This window comes from Halyomorpha halys, unplaced genomic scaffold (genome assembly GCF_000696795.3).
Source record: "Halyomorpha halys isolate HHAL.00 unplaced genomic scaffold, Hhal_1.1 Scaffold4.1, whole genome shotgun sequence".
NCBI classification, from domain to species: Eukaryota; Metazoa; Arthropoda; class Insecta; order Hemiptera; family Pentatomidae; genus Halyomorpha; species Halyomorpha halys.
Window position 1 is genome coordinate 2,659,642 of NW_027116287.1, and position 18,970 is coordinate 2,678,611.

Consider the following 18,970-nt stretch of genomic DNA (forward strand, 5'->3'; position numbering starts at 1 on the left):
TGGTTGCAAACAGTATGTCTAGTTAGATTTGAATTGTTATTTGTTTTAATTTTAAAATAATTTATAATATGTTTATATTTATTTAATCGAACTTACGAAATGTATAAGGCTACGATATCTGCTAAAAATATAGCTTTCGTCTATGAAATTATTTATAAAATGATATGTTGACAACTACTTATATGATGTTTCACCTATGAAATCAGTTTCCTTGCTGTAATTATCATTGAATATCGTCGGCGTTTAAGTAACTGGTAAGTTCAAGCTTATAACTTCGGCTTAAACATAACTTTAATGATATTGGAGAATGAGTCATTGGAAGTTTTCATGGTTTCATTACTTATGTTACCATCATGAAGTTAAATTTACTTCAAAGATTTATCACAGGCTTACCAAATTATTATTCATCATGATTTTAGTTATTTATATAGATTTCCCAATGATTTGTTTTTTAATTTTATTTTTATATTTATACCTTTAAATATCCTAGTTGTCTTAGTTATTTTACACTCTCTTTTCACCCACTTAACTATCCAGATTAGTTGAACAGTTTGTTGCCTAGCACCAGATTCTGTTTTAAACTCCTCAATTTGTTTCCTACTGGTAATGTCCTCATATTTGTTTCTGTTATCTTGTGTAGGGATTATTAGATGATGTGGATTTTACTTGTATAATCTATTTATACCCTTCTTGAATTACATTTTTTCATCTGCTGTTACTTATTTTTTGAAATGACTTAATCTCTTTGTTGGTATTAGTTATATGTTAGTATAATAAAACCCATCCTTTGTGTAAGAAAAGTTGCTCAGATCTATTGAAATTCATCAATATTTCTTATATGTAAGGCTGCTAGGTGATATATAATTTAATATGGGGTTATGTTGCTTTGAACTTGAATAAGGAGAGTTATGGTTGTGTACAATCTTAGTTTGTCTGCATCTATGCCATTTCAAAATTCTTTATTACTTTACTGATGAAATTGTTATTATTGCATTTAAAAATAGTTTTTTTATTACTATGGACCGAGATTGAACAATTTCAACTATGATTCCATGGATGCGGACCTTGGGAATTTTTTATTACTTGGGTTAGTGGACATTATCTACAGTTATTAATGTTAAGAGTGGTCCGAAGTCTGTTTTCTGGAATGCAATCATACCTTAAGTCATTAGTTCAACCAAATTACTATACCATGTTGTAACTTATTTAATAGTTTTCAATAATTTGTTTTCTAATTATCTCACAATTATGTATATTTTATTTTCAGATGATCTTTTAAAAATGGGTACAAATGGACGAAGAAATGAAAGCCGGAATAGGGAATGGTTGATGAATGGTTTCAGTCAAGAAAGTACTCCAGATACCATAATTGAAAATGGTAACTTCGGGTTCATTGGTCACCAACCTGCTGGACCAAATGAACTATTTGCTGGGGAACAAGTAATTAACTATTTTATGATGTTATAAAATTATTTATATCTGTTAATCTAGATTTTAGATTGAAAAAGGCATCATCTCTAGCTGTTTATGCACACAACAGTTTTTAATATTTTTTGTTTAATACCAACTATTATGGCCTCTAGATTTTTAGTAAGTTTGGTTTGATATGTACTAAATATCAGCATTATTATTATTTTTTTTTTCAGAATGACACACCATGGTGGAAATCACAGTTCTTTATTTCTGAACCTGTTTTATTTGGGACATTAGATGGCGTTTTCACATCTTGTTTGATAAACGTATTTGGTGTCATTGTCTTCTTAAGGTCTGGATGGATCGTTGGACAGGCTGGTGTATTAAATGCAATTTTAATGATTATGGCAACAGGTTATTGATTATATATATTTTTAATAACTGTAGTAATATAAGTGAAATATCACCATCCTAAGTTAAAAACTATAAACATTTTTTGAATTGCTACAATCATAAATACTTACTTTAAAAGTGGAGTTTTATTTTATTCTTAAGTCGATGTTTCTCAAATATTGCATTTTTTGCTGTGTCACTTTTCTTGCATGTTAGTTAATTTTGTTCCTATAAGTTAATTTTTTCAAAATATGATTCAATAACATTCTTTTTTTTTTTTTAATTTTTAGTTGGCGTAGCATTGATAACTGTTTTATCTGCGGTGGGCATCTGTGAACGATGTAGAATGGAAAGTGGTGGTGTATATTTTTTGTTAGCCCATGTTCTCGGCCCTCGTTTAGGAACTGCTTTTGGTCTTTTATACGTTTTTGGGCAGGTATAGTAATATAAGTTTACAATCATCATTTTGAACACTGTCGAGTTAAAATTGCTGTATAACTGTTGGTTCTAATTTTAGATATAAAACCTTTTAGTTTTTAAGTTTTTGAAGATTCAAATACATCGTTTGCTATGTAAAACTATTCAAGTAAAAAGTTAATAAATAAGTAAATGATGCCATTGTATTGTGTGTAGCATTATGCATTATTACACAACCAATTCTGTAAGAGATCATAGGCCGCACTGAATAAGCCTCTATAAATATGGAAATTATTGAAAACTTCCCATGTCGGAACTGTTTCCAGTTAGAACTCCACTTGTCAGTGGTGCATCATGCAGCTGTTCATAGAAAATGGAGAAAAGAAGGTTCCTACTGAGGTGATCTTAATGCTGGTACATTTAATAAAAAAGTAACCAACACTCCAAGTTAACAAATGATCTGGTTATAATAAATAAATTAATTATCTCTGATCTAGACTAAGTCATAAGTTATTACTTTAACCTGACAGTAAGATCTGTACGGTATATTACTTTTACATTATTTGCATTGGGGTTTTTATTGAAACCGACCAAGCTCTCAGTGCATTTTTCTTTTCCACATCCAGAAGATATAATTTGGTATTAATAAATTATAATGTTATGAAAAATGATTATAAGAGAAATATGATATGACCTATAGAGGATTTAGAAAAAATTCCTTTTAGGAAATTTTCTGACTAGTGGGGTTTTTGCTGGCAGCCCCTCTGATATTGTGACAATTTGACCAACTCCCTTGATAAATATTGATATTTCAGTTGAAAACATGAAATGACTTTTTTTTTTTAAATTATTATTATTGTATTTTGTAAATTAAGAATATTGTTTTTAAAAATTACAATTGCCTTAAGGCTAAAAATTTAGAAATAAAAATGAAATTGTTCTTAATCCATTTATTATCCATGATGCAACTATTTACTTTGTGAATTTGACTTTATGGTGTTGATGGGCTCAAAAATGGATTTACTGAATGTTTGTAAGTCGACGTAATCATACTAAAAAATTCACCATAGGATGAATTTTTTAGGTAGAATTATATCGATTTACAAAGATCTAATAAACACATTTTTGAGCCCATTAATACTGAAATCAATTTCACAGTTGCGTTATTATTCTTCTGGAGCAGGGAGATGGTGAAAGAAAAGTATATCGTTTTAAATGATGGATGGTTATTACAAAAAATTTATTTTTTAAAATACTGGTTGCAGGCTGTAGGGTGTTCATTATTTGTGCTTGGTTTTGGCGAATCTTTGGCTGGCCTGGTTGGTCTCGAAGGTGGCAAATGGGCCCAGCGAGGGTTCGCTAGCGCTGCTGTCCTTCTATTAGCAGTTATCAATTTGGCAGGAGTTAAATGGGTTGTAAAATTGCAATTCATGCTCCTGGTGGTACTACTGCTTGCTGCTCTAGATCTTCTTGTCGGCAGTTTTGTTCATACTGATATTAGTAAGTACTATTCATTATTTTTAATGCTTAACTTATTATTTTATGAATTACTATTACCATTGTCCAATCAAAGGCTGCATAGTCTAAATGGGTAGAGAAGACTTTAAGATAGATAAATATTTAAAAACGCTGTGAGATCATTAAATAAAAAAAAGGCCATCCATTCTGGGTTGACCCGCCACACTTTGCTCCCAGGGAGCCACAGTCCTACATTACTATATTCGCTTAAAACAGGAAGGGGTGACTTTAATATAGTGGAATATTTAAAAAGAGCCTGAAATTGAAAAACATCATTATATATCCCTTATAATAATTATATCCCTTTTTATTCCTTTCCCTTTATAAATTGTAAGTCATTATTGTAATAGCTTTTATTTTTCCCTTTTTCGATAATGATTTTTATTCGTTAAATTTGGTTTAAACTTTTTAATAATAGGTCTAGGCCACCTTTCAAAAATATTACTGGCATTTAGTTTATCCTATATGTTTATATTAAATAATAATTGTCTATAATATCTTGAACTCTTAAATATATCATTTAATTATTGTTACTGTATATAAGTCGGTGATGTTGTGACTGTTTATAACCATTTACCAATTTTTTACTTTTATGTACTTACTTATTGATAAAAAAAAGAATTTTTATTTATTTATTCCAGAAAGTGGTTTTACTGGATGGTGGTCTGGTCAATTGAGCACGAACCTATTCCCAGATTATTTTGATGGTTATAATTGGTTCACTGTTTTTGGTGTATTTTTTCCAACCATTACTGGAATATTGGCTGGAATTAATATGAGTGGTGACTTGAGAAATCCTGCAAAAGACATTCCCAATGGTACATTGGGAGCTGTTATCACAGTGTATGTTACTTTATTTATAATTTTAAATTATCTCTTATTCTTAGTGTCTGATAATTCTCTGATCCAATTAATTAAAAAATGATAAATGAATATGAATGAATTAAATTTAAAAAATGAATAAATTATGAAAAATTAATTAATAAAAAAATTAGTAACTCATAATTGGGTCCCAGAGTGCATGGTTCAGAATGTTGTCAGTTCGATTTCCACCTGGGAGAGTTAATATTTATTTTTCAGTGGGGCTCTGAAATAAATCTTGATATTCCTACCTTGGTTAGGTTATAATTGGTAATAGGGCATGCAATGAAACATTTTTTCATTAAATCCCTGTTTCAGCTGTATAATATTTACATTAAAACATTATCAGATCATTAATTAAAACATGACACTTATTTCTAGTTATTTTCACAAAATACATATTATTAATATACACTTATAAATATGTGCATATTATGTAATATTTAATTGTCCCATAAATTTTCTAGTACTGGGCTGTATCTAACCTTTGTATTGGTATTGGGATCGACATGTACTCGGGAAGCATTGAAGACTGACTTCATGATATCTGCCAAAGTTTCTGCTGTCCGTGAGTAATAAGTTTCTGTTTACAATATTATGAAATTTATTAATTAATAATGATTAACATTAATAACTTTTTCTTGTTTTTTTAGAGGTCCTACTTCTCTCTGGTCTTTACGTTTCTTCAATGTCTAGTTGCCTCGGAGCTATGTATGGAACTCCAAGAGTTTTACAGTCGATTGCAAATGAGAATGTTATTCCGCATATTCAATTTCTTGGAAAAGGGGTAAAATTTACTTGATATAATTTGACTTTTTTAATTTTTGTTCCTACTAGGTGACATTAATAATATGTATGAGAGTTTTTTAATATTATTTTTGCCAGTTAAAATATTTATAATTATTCAATGAATAAAACTGTAATTATTCGCATAAAACAAATTTTTTTGATGGAAGAAACCTAATATAAAGAAAAATTCCATGCTTTATTTCTTTTTACTTTTATTTCTTAATTTCATTACGAATTTATATTATTTATTTTCTAGAGAGGACCGAACAAAGTTCCTGTTTATGCTTTAGTCGTTGTTGCTGTCGTGACAATCAGTTTTATTCTTGATGGTGACATTAACTCTTTAGCACCAATTGTAACTATGCCATTTTTGATGATGTACTCCATCATTGACTATGCTTACTTTGCTCTCGCCCAAACATTCGACATACAGTCGCAAAGAGAACAGAGATTCAAGTAAGTAATTTGGTGTTGTTTTATTTTACATGAAATAATAAATGTCAAGTTGATTAATATGTTTGTCTACCTACAGATCAAAAGAAAGACAACTTTCCGAATCCTCACCTTCGCTCCAGCAAAGCGATATCAGTAATGATTTGGATACTTTGTTTCCGGAAAGAAGTCAGCATCGGATGTATTCAGCTGTAGGTTATGTTAAAATAGTTTGTGCATTATTACCAGAATATTTTTCATTTTATAAATTAATGTTTTTTTTTTAGGTATCTAATACTCCAAGTCCAGAGCATGTGTCAACAGCACCTCCAAGTTATACAGTTCACAAAAAAACTACTAACTGGTACTCAAAATGGTGCAATCGATGGTTATCCTTATTTGGGGTAATAATTTACTATATTATAACTTGTTACATCTTGCTTTATTAAAAATTTTGTGGTAAAATTAATTAAAGAAATGAAATAAAAACTAGGAAGTTTTTCTTGCAAAAGGCTGTGAAATTAAAATATTTTGTGTGGTCACCCAAATGTAAAAACTTTAAGCATTAATATATCATATCGATCACTTACTTCACAGTGGTGTATTACGTAGTACATTAAGTACATTTCCACTAACTTTAAAACTAATGCAATTAAAGGTTCTCTCTTTTGAAAATTTATAATTTTTCTGAAAGAGAGAACCTACAATCGTATTTTTTGTAATGCTTGTGGAAATGTACTTAGCACCACAGTGAAGTAAGCCATCGATATATTAATTTATTGTTTGAGAATAGGTAATTAATTTAAAACATAACTTTTTTTGATACTTTCTTTATTTTTCTCCAATGTTTCGGTCCTCAGGTCATTATTAAGAAGACCTTTGATATTTATGACATTTGGTGAATTCTAGTTTAAAATTTTAAATTACAGGCTATTATGCATAAAGTAATACATTAATCAATTATATTTTTATATTAATCGCCTTAAATTACTTAACACTCTAACCTCTTTATTATCAGTTTTTTTAACAAAACCTACCTTCACTTTTTTGTTATTTACAGTTATAATTATAAATAATAAGTAATTTTTTATCAGGCCTTTTTAAAGTTGGGTATGATGCTGCTCGTTCATTGGGGTTATGCTCTGGCAAACATTGGAGTGGTATACATTATCTGGTTATACGTCGGTCTGACCAACCCTGCTGTCAAACCTGGAATCGCCTCGGAATTCAAATTCTTCGCCTGGTTACACCGAGCGTTCCTCAGGTTATGTGGGTTAGTATTTTTTTAATATCAGAAATAATACTACTATTGTTATAAAGTTTATTGAGTTATACAAACAAGGTAAGGCTCTTATAATTAACTATTTTCTGCCATAAAACAATAATGCATAAGAACTACAAAAGTGAAACTTAGCAACATTTACTTCATTTTAAATTATAACAAAATTATCTTTAGAACCTCCACTCAGTGAAAAAAGTTAACCCCCAGGTTCGATTTGAACCGGTGCCGCCCGCAGATCTCAGATTGGTAAGATGCGGCTAACCACCTGAGCTACGGATAGCCACTAACAAAATTATGATATAAAAAAAAATAATAAAATTATCTAATTATCATGGAATCACTAAAAAGAAAAAAAAATTTAAGTGTATGTGGATTAGGATACTGAATATTGTAGAGATTCCCTATCAATTTGATTATTAATTTCATAAAGACTTTCGTATAATAAACATTATGTTTAATTTTATCATTGAATCAATTGTATTTGAGATGAGCTTACACTAGTGATAACATTGATAATAATGTATGTACATTGTAAGGAAGTACTGTTACAAAACCAATGGTTTTGCAAAGAGGTGATTTGGTCAGAATCACGCTTGACCCCCAGATGTTTACCCATTTTATGAGGCTGGGTGGACCTCAGGAGGGCTCCAGAACCCACAGGGTTGACTCACGGCTACAGTGTAACAAAAATCAATTTTCTGCCCTGCCGTATTCGAACCTGGGTCCTTGGAGTTAGTAGCATTGTGCCTTACCACGGTACCACCGTGCTCCTAATTTTTAGATTATACGTATCATAAAACATCAAAACTCAAATTTAGAGAGGGGGATTTCAATTATTTTTTCGTAAACTTAATAAAGTATATGCACATTAAAACACTCCATTCATAAACTGAACGCTGGCAAGCAATAGCTAAATATTCTTTAGTGTCATCAATATCTGTAGGTTCTGGAATCATGAGTTTGTACATTCATATTTTATAAATTATGTCCATTATATAGTAGTGATGGGGAATAAAATTGGTGTTTGTATCTGGAGTAGAGGGATCCTGTAATAGAGGAGCTAAAATATATTAAATTTGTACCTTATTGGCCGAGATATTAACGAAATTGTTTGTTATCGAGGGGTGTCCGCAAAGAGAAGTTTAACTGTAACAATATTACTGGTAACTCCAAATTTTAGGTTGTAAATGGACCTTTAAGGATTAAATTTGGTAATAACTACATTTTCACTTGTTCAATCTCCTGAGTAATAATATTTTTCCAAAGCTATTTAAAATGTAAATATTATTAAAGTTATTTTAACTTATTTAAAAATAAAAGTAAAATATATGAACACATTCCATTTTTATTATTAGGAGGCGTGGTTACGATTATGAAGAAATTGTGGTTCCGCCTAGTCATCCAGGTGTCTCCCTTTCTCCATGTCAACTTACGGAAGAGAACGAAGACTTTTCATCTCGCCAGAGGTTTCATCAGACAGCTACCGTTCGTCCCCTGTATGATCACGATGCCCAGACGAACCAGACAAATATTCAGGTGCTGAGATAGCTGAAACTTTGCGGTGACTTCGATATTTCCCTGAATCGAGCTATATTAGCTCAGTAAAATTCGGCTATCCTGTTAAATACTCTCTTAGTTCGTTATGGTAATGCTAGTTTTAAAATGTTCACAATTTCGGTTTATATTCCTATTGAATCCTAATTGTTGATCTGAGGTCAATAAGATCTTATATTTATTTTTAGTTTCTAAAGAGTATTCCGAATTCTGGGTTTTAAAAGTTATTAAATAACTGATCAAAGGTGACCTCGACTTAGTTTTCTGTTAAAAATTGTTTTTAATTATTATTTAGAGGTCGGAAACAAAAGTTATTTTTTATATAACTGATTTAGGTTTATTTTTATTTCAACTTTCAAATTAGGTTTTATAATTTTAAAAGTTTTTTTTTCTGTAATAACCCTAATTAAGTATAATTTATTTTATAATTTTTACACATCCCTTTTCATTCTGCATTAAAATAAAATTTTATTTTATTGCTTGAAGAAACTATCAAAAACCTATTTATTTTGAATACATCTTCTTTTTCCAAACATTTGAGACATACTTGAAAATTAGTTAAATCATTTGTTAAAAAAGTAATAAATAAAAGAATTTGTTTAAATGCATGCATTTTTGCTAGTTTCTTTGTACCAATAAATTAGTTATTATTAATTAAAAATTAAATGCAAAAAAGTTTTAACAATCAAATTTATGTGTAATTATATATTATGACTGTCTCTGAGATTTAGTAACTTTGTTACTTATGAACATAGAGCCCAACGAACATGGTTTGAATTCCCAGGATGTAGGGTTTACTCTTACAAGTGAGAGTAAATGAGGTGCTATTTGTGAAGAATAAAATCAGACCAGTTTGAAATACTGAAATCAAGATTGTGCTGAATACATAAAGAACTTACGATAGATACTGTTTGGAATAAACTGAATTCCTAGTTTTATATTATTTAATTACATATCTTATGTATGAGGCATTTTGCTATATCTGACTCACTCAATAGAATTGTGAACTAGATAAAAATATTATTTATGCACTGAAAATTCTTATTAAGGAGTTGCTATTTAAATAAAAGTAATATGAAAATACAAAACTCTTTTCGTGGTGGTAAAGTTTCCAACTAAAACCCCTTCTACTAGCAAGATTTAATAATATTTTTGAACGGTTAAATATACCCTAAGGTGAAGTATTTAATGAAAATTCAATTTTTTCTGATAGCATTATTAAATAATAAATGAATTCTAACTAATTTTATTAATTAAAGTAAATAACAGTTTTAAACCTAGGATGATAAGATTATATCTGCGCTAAATTAATAATTATCTACCGAGCGCAAATATAAAAATCTTCTGTAACTTGGATAAGTTTTTCGTTTTTGGGCAATGTCAATTTGATATGTTCTTGCCTTGCTCCTTGCTTCCAAATGATTGTGGCTTGCCTCGGACTGTGATCAAGACAAATGACAATAAAGTTTTCAGTTCAGTTTTATGGTTTTTATTATGGGGAGAACTCTTGTAGTTATCCAATATAAAATAAATAGTGAAATAAGTTTCTTAACTATACCTGCACGTTCCTTTAATACATTTAAAAAAAAATTCACTAAGACTGCTAGATGAAAGTCTTTAATTTCTCCGATCTGGGCCTAGTTGTCTACTAAAATTTGGAATCTCTAAGAATGAAATCATTTGGCTGAAAATGTGAAAAAAAAAAGATTAGTTAGTCTATATTTAGAAAAACAAATAGTGATGCAAAATTTTTGTAATAAAGTTCTTTAGTATTTTGTATTCCAGAGGAAAATAAATTTTAGGTTTGTAATGTTTTAATTTTATTTTCAGCTATAGACAGTAACGTTTTAGCTTAGTAGTTGAAGTGATTTTATATGCTTAAGAAAAACTTAATTCTAATCCTGGCTCTGCATATTAATTTTTGTTAATAGAAAATTAATTAGCTTTGTGAGATATAAATTATGGTTTGGCAAATGCTTCTGGAGTCCACTCCAACCAAAAAAAAAAATTTAGATCTTGACATTAATTGAGGAATGAAACTAGGGTTCAGAACATAATCATATAATTCCAACATTATGGAACATAGTGTTAACATAACTGTCTTCCAAGAATAACATAGAGCCCAGATTCCACGGTGATAGTGAAAGCTGTCACACTATTCGCATTCAAACAAGTCCTGTCATACTTTTTCACTGTTGTGATATTACTTGCACGACTTATATTTGTCTTGCAGAAATGGGCCTTAAAGTCCAGAATCAGTGCCTGTGGCTTAGAGCCTTCATGATCTGTTATAGGTCTGAATTATTATTTATCTATTTTATTATACTCCTTGTGATTAAAAAGTTGTTAAATTATGTGGTTTATAAGTTGATCGCTAACCGGTTTATTAATAAATTACTAACTCTGATTTGCTTGAGACTATAAAGCTCCCAGAAGTCCCACCAATCTGATGAAAAATTTCCAGTAGTGTGGTTAATCAGATTTGTGTTGTGTTGTTCTGATATTTTCTCGATTATGTTTCATCCATCATCCATACAAAGTATCTTGTTTATGTGGTTTAAGATATGTCTTTTATTGGCCTAATAAATTTTTTTTTTTAAATTAAAAAAATACAAATGAAATCAAATAGTTAACCAAAAGACAAACCCTAATTATTAATAATTAAGATTAATGGATTTGATTTACATAAAATATAAATTTTATATATTCAATAATGTATTGTATTAAAAGTATACTTTTTTTATAATGAAATATATACTAAACATAGCTATTAATTTGTGTGTAAATGAATGAAAAAAAAAAAACTATTCTGTGTTAGGATGAATTCATAACTGTTTGTGTCCTATTTCGACACAGACAGCAGCCTTATAATGCCTTGATACCTGCTTTTAAACCTTTATGTAGGCTAGTCGTTGTAACAATAATTTTACCTTGTGTTAAATTAAAATGAATTTAAAAAGAAATTAATTTTCTTCAAATTTTAATGAACACCCTTGAACTACATTAATCAAAAAATTACAGTCATTACTACTTTTCTTTATTTTTTAAACGAAAAAAATCTTTTCATTAAAATTTTGTAATTAATTTTAATTTTTTTTATATTTTGTGAATTGTTTCTGTCAATTAAATGTTGACTTGAGGTTATTGGAATGTATACTTATTTGTAAGAATGATTTTATTTTCAGATCTGTCTTGTTCGAAATAGTAAAAAAAAATCACTATTATTTATATTTTCTATTAAATTTTAGCCATAATGTACTGCCATTACATTTATATTTATTTTAAGTTTTGTTAACGATAATTTATAATTTCATGCTATGAAGATGTATCTCTAATATCATATCTAGTGTAATCTCACTTCAATTTATAACTTTAGAAAAAATAACAATCAAATCGAGATACTTAAATTATTTATTTTTTATTGTTAATGTTAATGTTTTTATATTTTTGCTTGTTTTATCCTTTTATTTATTGTTGTGATTAATAAAAATTAAATTATTAGTAAAAGGAAATGCATTGGTTTATTATTACTACATTAATTCCTGAATTATCATTTTAATAAGGACATTAAAATTGACCAAGCCTTGAGTTCCACCTGAATGTGCAACAAATTTCATGGAAGATGGTTCAGGTTGAACTCACTTTTGTTACCATTTCCTCTATTTGTCTCCTCATCACTTGATGGGAACATTGTGATCTCTATTATATCTAAATTCTCTCCGGCTTCGAAATCAAACAACGTTTTTGTGATGTGTAACAGTAACTAGTAAATTATATATTATATCAGATAAGAAATCTACTAATTATGAATGATGTAATAATTTGATTATTCGTATTATAGATTTTAGTTTCAAGAGAAACAGAAACATAAGAAGCAGAGGCAAGTGAAGACAGGTGTTGGTGTGCTCAGAGACACCTAGGGGTGCATGCATGGTTTAAGTTTACTATTCATTGTTTTTTAACGAAGATATTGGTAAATCTATATTATTTAACATAAATTTAAGAACAATGAAAAAAAAAAGTTATGGTTATTTTATTAATAACTTATGGTTTTTGTTATTTAAATTTACAAAACTGGGATAACATAGGAGTTCTCTCTGCAGAAGGGATTTTCAATGTTGCCTAGTCCACTTTTTTTGTTTTCTAAACTCATCTAATGTTCCTCCAAATTAACATTATCTTTAATTTAAAAAAAAAAAGTAATATAACCAAAATTGTCCTCTTTGGGTAACAGAAGAATAAATGATAAGAAATATTGTTAAAGTTTATTCAATTCAATAAAAAAAATTATTAATTTCATAAAATATATTTAATATTAATTAAATTATTGGTGGTTTTCTATATATAACTATTTGTGGATATTTATATTTTACATATTTATAAAGCTTTTATTTATGAATAAAAATAGTGAATTATATGCTCTACTCTTTTGAGTTCCTCGAAGGACGTCTATACAGCACTACTTAGTTTCAACTATATTTTTTATTTCTTAATATTTAAGTTATTTATTTGTAATGTTATAAATGAATCATATTATAAAACATCAGATTAATAATTTATAGAGTTATATTTCCTCTAAATATATCATCGATTGTATTTTTTTTCAATGCTTCTCTTGCGTAAACAGATACTCTTTGTTCAACAATTCGAGAGACCTGAGCATTGAATATTCCAACAAAATAAGGAGAAATAGTTGTCAAAACTCTTCCGAGGATGATGCCTAAGCCGCTCAGTTCAACTTGAGTTACACTGAAATAAAATGATATATTTTAGTAAAAAATATACAAATTTAAGGTAAGTTTTGTTTTTCTCTTAAAGTATTGCTTTCTTTCTTTATTTTTTTACCTATAACTTCTTTCTATGTGTGGATACAACAAGTTATTAGTTCTCAAACATAATATTTATGAAAACTATAACGTGTCTAAGAGTTTATATTTTTTTAAACAAAGTTTAATGACTGCTATGAGTTCTATTCAACTATTCTATATGCAGCAGCGAACAACTGTCTTTATATCTTATTTTTTAATAATACTTATATTTTTCTTACTTTAAATTGTACTGTATTTCGGGAGAACAACCTAAGGAAATGTGTTAATATAAAATTTCTGGTTTTACCAGAAAATTTTATTTTGATTTCTTAGTCAAAAACATATTATGACTTTCAATAAAAATGTATTTTATTATAACAATTTGACCTAATATTCTACCTGTACAAAATATACAACATATTTTACCACAAATACGACCTTAAAAGCTGTTATTAAGACTAATTTTCAGAAAATTCTTTTTAAAATCCAAAAATAATACAATAGCTGAATAAAATCCAGCTAGATTATATTATTATAATTTATTAAATTACTATCAGTTCTTTTTTTCTTAATAGAGGCTGGATGATTTAGGATATAAGTTTATATCGTAAATAATTTTAAAAATACCTACCCTAACTTTTGAAGTTTTAACTTTTTTAGTCCGATCATTCGGTTTCCAAAATTTATCTCAAGCTGCATGCCAATTATGACTTGTTGAGATCGCAGTTTTAAATTTCCAGTTGGGCCGATCCCAAGGAGAGAAGCTTTATATTTTTCATAGTAAATCTGAAATCAGTGTCCATAATTGTTTAAATGAATTTTAATTAAACAATATGTTTGTTATTGTATAAATATATTAATAAATTTGATAAATATGCTAACTAACAGCAATAAGCTAATTGTTCAAATTCACATAATATTTGAAAAGAAATAATCAATCAAGGATATTAGTGATTATAAAATAGACAGTACTTTTTCAAATAATTTAAAATAACACGTTACAAAATTAGTAGAAGAAGAACTTGTTCCAAAATAAAATAATAACCAATATCCGATTAATGAACTTATTGATTGAAATGAAAAATAACAATTAAATATATTGTTATATTTTTTTTTTATTTATGATAAATAAAAGGATATTTAATATCTTTTATTTATTCTCAGATCTAAAATATATCTTTGAAGATGACAAGGTTAAATTATAAGATTAAATATTATATAGATATGAGAATTTTTTAAAAATTATTAAAATGTAATATTATGAACTCTTAATCTCAGGACGAGTTTTCTAGACAATCAGATGACACTTAACTAAATTAATGGCTACTTTTACAAATATAATTAAATCCTAGGTAGAGCAAACTAACCAATTATATATACTTCTTTGATTAATGATGGTTCTTGATGTCTTTGTTGTAAAGATGCTACCCCTGACAGTAGCTAAAAGCTTGGTCCTCTTCCTAGCTTCCAGGACACGTCCAATCCACCGGCGATCCAAATAAAGAGTGATCACTTTCTTAAATATCTCTTGGATGACTGCTGCCTCTTGATATCTACGACTGTGTAGTAGATAAAGGGTGGTCTGACCCCTGCATCCAGATGCCATACCCTCGGCAACCCATAACAAGTGTTCCAAACAAAAAGTCCCAGTTTCCTTTCTTTTATCTTTAATGTTCACTCGTCGATAAAAATAAAAATCGATTGTAGCTCAACCGCTCTAATTCACTTTTATTGTCTTCTATTTCTTCCTAGATTAATTTGTACTATGATTGTGGTAGAGAAACAACAAAAGCTGACTACTCAACATAGCAGTAATTCCACGAACTTCGGAAAGACTCCAAGATAACGTCTCGCCATCTTGAATATTTTGAAGGATGCATCTTTACACCATATTTGACTAATCAAAATTGGTTAGCTTGCTTTTTGGTTAAATACAACAAATAAACAATACTGAAATGATACATAAAATAAAATATACTAAAAACCATTTATATATAAAAAATAACTATTTACTCAAAAAGAGGATATTAAAATATTTATAATAATAAGTCAGAATCAATACAGAATATCCCAAGAGGGTGTGCAGTTCAAGCAGGTACGGAGTACCTCTAGAGGCATAATAATGTGAAAATTTTCCATCAGGACTTAGAGGAGAAATTTAATCAATTAGATGTAAGAATGCCATATTATAAGTATAATCCAAGTAGGATACTTCAAAAGGGCCCCATCAAAGTATTCTGGGACGAATCCATTTTTAATGACCACACAGTGCACCATAATAGACCAGACATACTCCTGATAAACAGGAAAGAAAATAAAGCTAAGATAATAGATATTGGAATTCCAAAGGATAAAAACATCAGAAAAATTGTGGGTGAGAAGCTTTGCAAATATGAACTGGTGTCCGAGCTAAGGAAGCTGAACCATCTAGAATGTGTAGAGGACTGATCCTGAAGTCAATAATGGCAGGAATGGATGGAATGGAATTACTGCTTCACATGCTAAGAGAGGATCAACAAGAAGTTAAGTTCTCTTAGATACATTAATAATCGTACAGAAGTTTTTAAATGTTTGATTAAATTTATTTCTTAATGGTTGGACCATGTCTCTCACCTCAGTTCTGAATCTGTGATATGTGAGAAGAATTAAATAATAATGAATTACATATTGACTCTCCTGTTTGGTAGTATCATATTAAAATAAAAAGGATTTTATTTTTAAACTTTAGGAAGATAATATAGTCCAGTTGGCTGTAAAGAATATTAAAAAGTAGTAAAAAAACTATTTATTATTAACCAACTTTTCATCCTGCTTTGTAGGACTTCATCAAATCTTAATGAGAAAAAGAAACATACATTGTAAAATATGGTAAAAACAGTTAGGACATAAACTGAAAGAGTGCAAAAAGTTATGTTAAGAAAAAGAGGAACAAACATATTAAGTTAAGAAAATATAAGTACAGATGAATAAAATAATAATTAATAAAAAATACATTAATTAGTGATAGGGATGGTTAAAGTGGAGTACTGAATAAAAACTAGAGTAATGAATAGTGATATATTTATTAATATTAATACTTAAAATACTTTTTTATATATAGGAAAATGGTCAGGGTTGCGGTCAAAGGAGAAACAAAAATATCAATTTTTACGGTCAACTATATATACATATATTTAAAATACTTTTCATTACTTTAGTTTTACATAAGCAATTCTATTACTCATTACTTATTACTTATTATTTTATTTATCTATATTAATATTTCCTTTACTGATTGCATCCATTTTTTTTGTATAATATTTTACATTCATTCTTTTTATAATATAATTGTTTTTATCATATTTTACAATTTTTATATTGTTTTCATTCAGTCCTCATGAACCCCTGCAACATTGGACAAAATATTGATTACTAATAAATAGTTTTTTTTCACTACTTTATTCATTTTTTTTTCACTACTTCTTGACCCCTACCTCGACTATTTTCTTACAATCTATTAAGTATGGTCAACTATTAATCTTTTGATTTTGTTTTAAGTAAAGATCACATAATTCTTTATGCATGTTTATCTTTTGCACCCTCACAAGAGGAGTGATGCATATAAAAATTGGCTCTTTTAAGGTATCACCACCATTGGATGGAGGATTGAATGTTATTATTTATCGAGAAGATTCATAATCCTAACTAATACTATTGCATAAAACTGATCTATTACAAAAAGAGATGGCGAATCACGTTTAATTAAAGTAAAAACAATAAATAAGTAAGGTGAGACCTTTCTGTATAATATATGTACATGAAGCTATGCCAATTTTTTCCCAAAAATAATATTTATTTCAACCAAAATAAAAAGAAAAGTAACAAGAAAAAAATTATATTATTCTTTTATTTACTGCTTACCAAGAAGTCTTATAAACAAATCAGTAATTAAATATAAGTTAGATATACTTACATAAAGTTTTTCAAACTTTACATTACCAGTGAAATCAACTGTTAAGTTCCTTCTCGTTATCCTTGCATTGCCGATTCTCTGCAGAGTAGAAACATCTTTCGCAGACCCATTTCGTGCGATTAATCCGGTATCACATCGCAGTAAGGACAGCAGCTGTTATATTGTTTTAATTTATGATTAACTCATTTTTTCACAAGTAAACTATTTTATTTTAAATTTTTAATATAATATAATTTAAATATTTTTAATAATCTATCCTTCAACTCACAGAACAAGGAATGGCTTCTCTAAGATCAGGTAAGTGGATGGAGTCATTATAACGTTGCTTGATGTAGTAAGTTATTACAGAAATTGCAGAATCCATAAATTCATTGGAATCAAATTCTTCTAATTTAGCCATCTTCCTAAAAATTACATTAGTGCCCTTATAAAACATACAAAAATGAATAAATTATCATAAAAAATATATGAAAAAAAAAAAAGTTATTTGATTTATGGCAATTATTTGATAAACTACCTTCTTTAAATTAAAATTATTTTTATTATTTTATATTGTGAAAAATATTATCAAAAGTACGAAAAAAAAATGTATTTTTTTTATTATTATATCTTCATTGATTCATAATAGTTTTTTATTTTTATAAAACAACCTATTTTAATTTAATTTTTTTATAATTTGATATAAAATATTTTCTTGAAAATCATATTACTCATTTATATTATTTGTTTTTCTAAACTTAAAATGCTTAGATTTGTAAACTAATCAATTCTTACGTATTAGCCATGTTATTAAGTAGATTTTTGAGTGAAGGAGGCAGTCGTTGAAGGGCATTTTTCAGTCGAAGTGCACACAATGCATTAAGATTTGTTTCAATACTTCTTAACAGCCCTGCTTCACTATTATCTGAAAATAAAAGAAATAAAAGTAGTTATGCGCTGTAACTTCTTGAATATAAGTGTTAACAAGAATATGATATTTTAAGGGGATTTATATTAAACGAGCGAGTAAAAGTTAATCTTTGGCTGACTATTCATTATACCTTAGATAAATTTGAAAGAAAAAAAATGATAGAACAACCTGTTGTCTAAAGTTAAGACATAGTTCTTATCCAATGCTATGAAATGTTTAAATAATAAGTAATTTATACAGCTATGTGCAGAGGAAAAGTAATCAAACATGTTATGTTTTCTAAATCACAGGGTATTAACGTACTAACAGAGTTTAAAGTTGAAGTGCTATTATTAAAAAAAAGAAAATCAGTTGTATCAGAACTGAAATATTGACATGGTTTGAATTAAAAGAGAATTAATAGATTAATATTTGATCTATCTATTATAAATTATCAATTTCAAGAGTCCATAAATTTAAAATAGAGCTTATATAGTAAACTCAATATTTCTGACAAATCAATGGAAGAGAGGAATATGAGACATGCTGGAGTGAGATGAAATGAGAGGATTAAATGAATTATGTTGGTAACAAAATAAAACAAAAAGGAAAAAAAAAATAAATTGAATATAATTTAGTCATTAAAAAAAAAATTATAAATA

General features: G+C 28.2%; 2 protein-coding genes across 5 annotated transcripts in view; one reads left to right on the plus strand and one right to left on the minus strand.

The window, feature by feature from the left end:
- On the plus strand, positions 1 to 13,426 carry LOC106686837 (solute carrier family 12 member 8). 3 transcript variants are annotated; one of them, XM_014430430.3, is made up of 15 exons: positions 1 to 254; positions 1,268 to 1,440; positions 1,647 to 1,827; positions 2,097 to 2,242; positions 3,489 to 3,723; positions 4,383 to 4,584; positions 5,070 to 5,170; positions 5,256 to 5,389; positions 5,648 to 5,847; positions 5,924 to 6,035; positions 6,111 to 6,227; positions 6,918 to 7,096; positions 8,461 to 8,641; positions 12,501 to 12,632; positions 13,287 to 13,426. In XM_014430430.3, the coding sequence occupies exons 2-14, from the start codon at positions 1,282 to 1,284 to the stop codon at positions 12,528 to 12,530; spliced, it is 1,977 nt and encodes a 658-aa protein (XP_014285916.1). In that variant the 5' UTR covers positions 1 to 254; positions 1,268 to 1,281; the 3' UTR covers positions 12,531 to 12,632; positions 13,287 to 13,426. The 3 variants fall into 3 exon arrangements, with proteins under 3 accessions (XP_014285916.1, XP_066909214.1, XP_014286068.1); XM_067053113.1 differs by lacking the exon at positions 13,287 to 13,426 and having other exon boundaries at positions 8,461 to 8,750; positions 12,501 to 12,631; XM_014430582.2 differs by lacking the exons at positions 12,501 to 12,632; positions 13,287 to 13,426 and having other exon boundaries at positions 8,461 to 11,066.
- The window catches only part of LOC106687014 (uncharacterized), a 14,816-nt gene continuing 9,053 nt past the window's right edge, over positions 13,208 to 18,970 (minus strand). For both annotated transcript variants that reach the window (XM_067053114.1, XM_024359652.2), the window contains 5 exons: positions 18,194 to 18,323; positions 17,688 to 17,823; positions 17,420 to 17,572; positions 14,099 to 14,253; positions 13,208 to 13,408 (listed from right to left, as the gene is read on the minus strand). In XM_067053114.1, the coding sequence (XP_066909215.1) occupies positions 13,216 to 13,408; positions 14,099 to 14,253; positions 17,420 to 17,572; positions 17,688 to 17,823; positions 18,194 to 18,323 (767 nt within the window). In that variant the 3' untranslated portion in view covers positions 13,208 to 13,215. The remainder of the gene's footprint in view (positions 13,409 to 14,098; positions 14,254 to 17,419; positions 17,573 to 17,687; positions 17,824 to 18,193; positions 18,324 to 18,970) is intronic.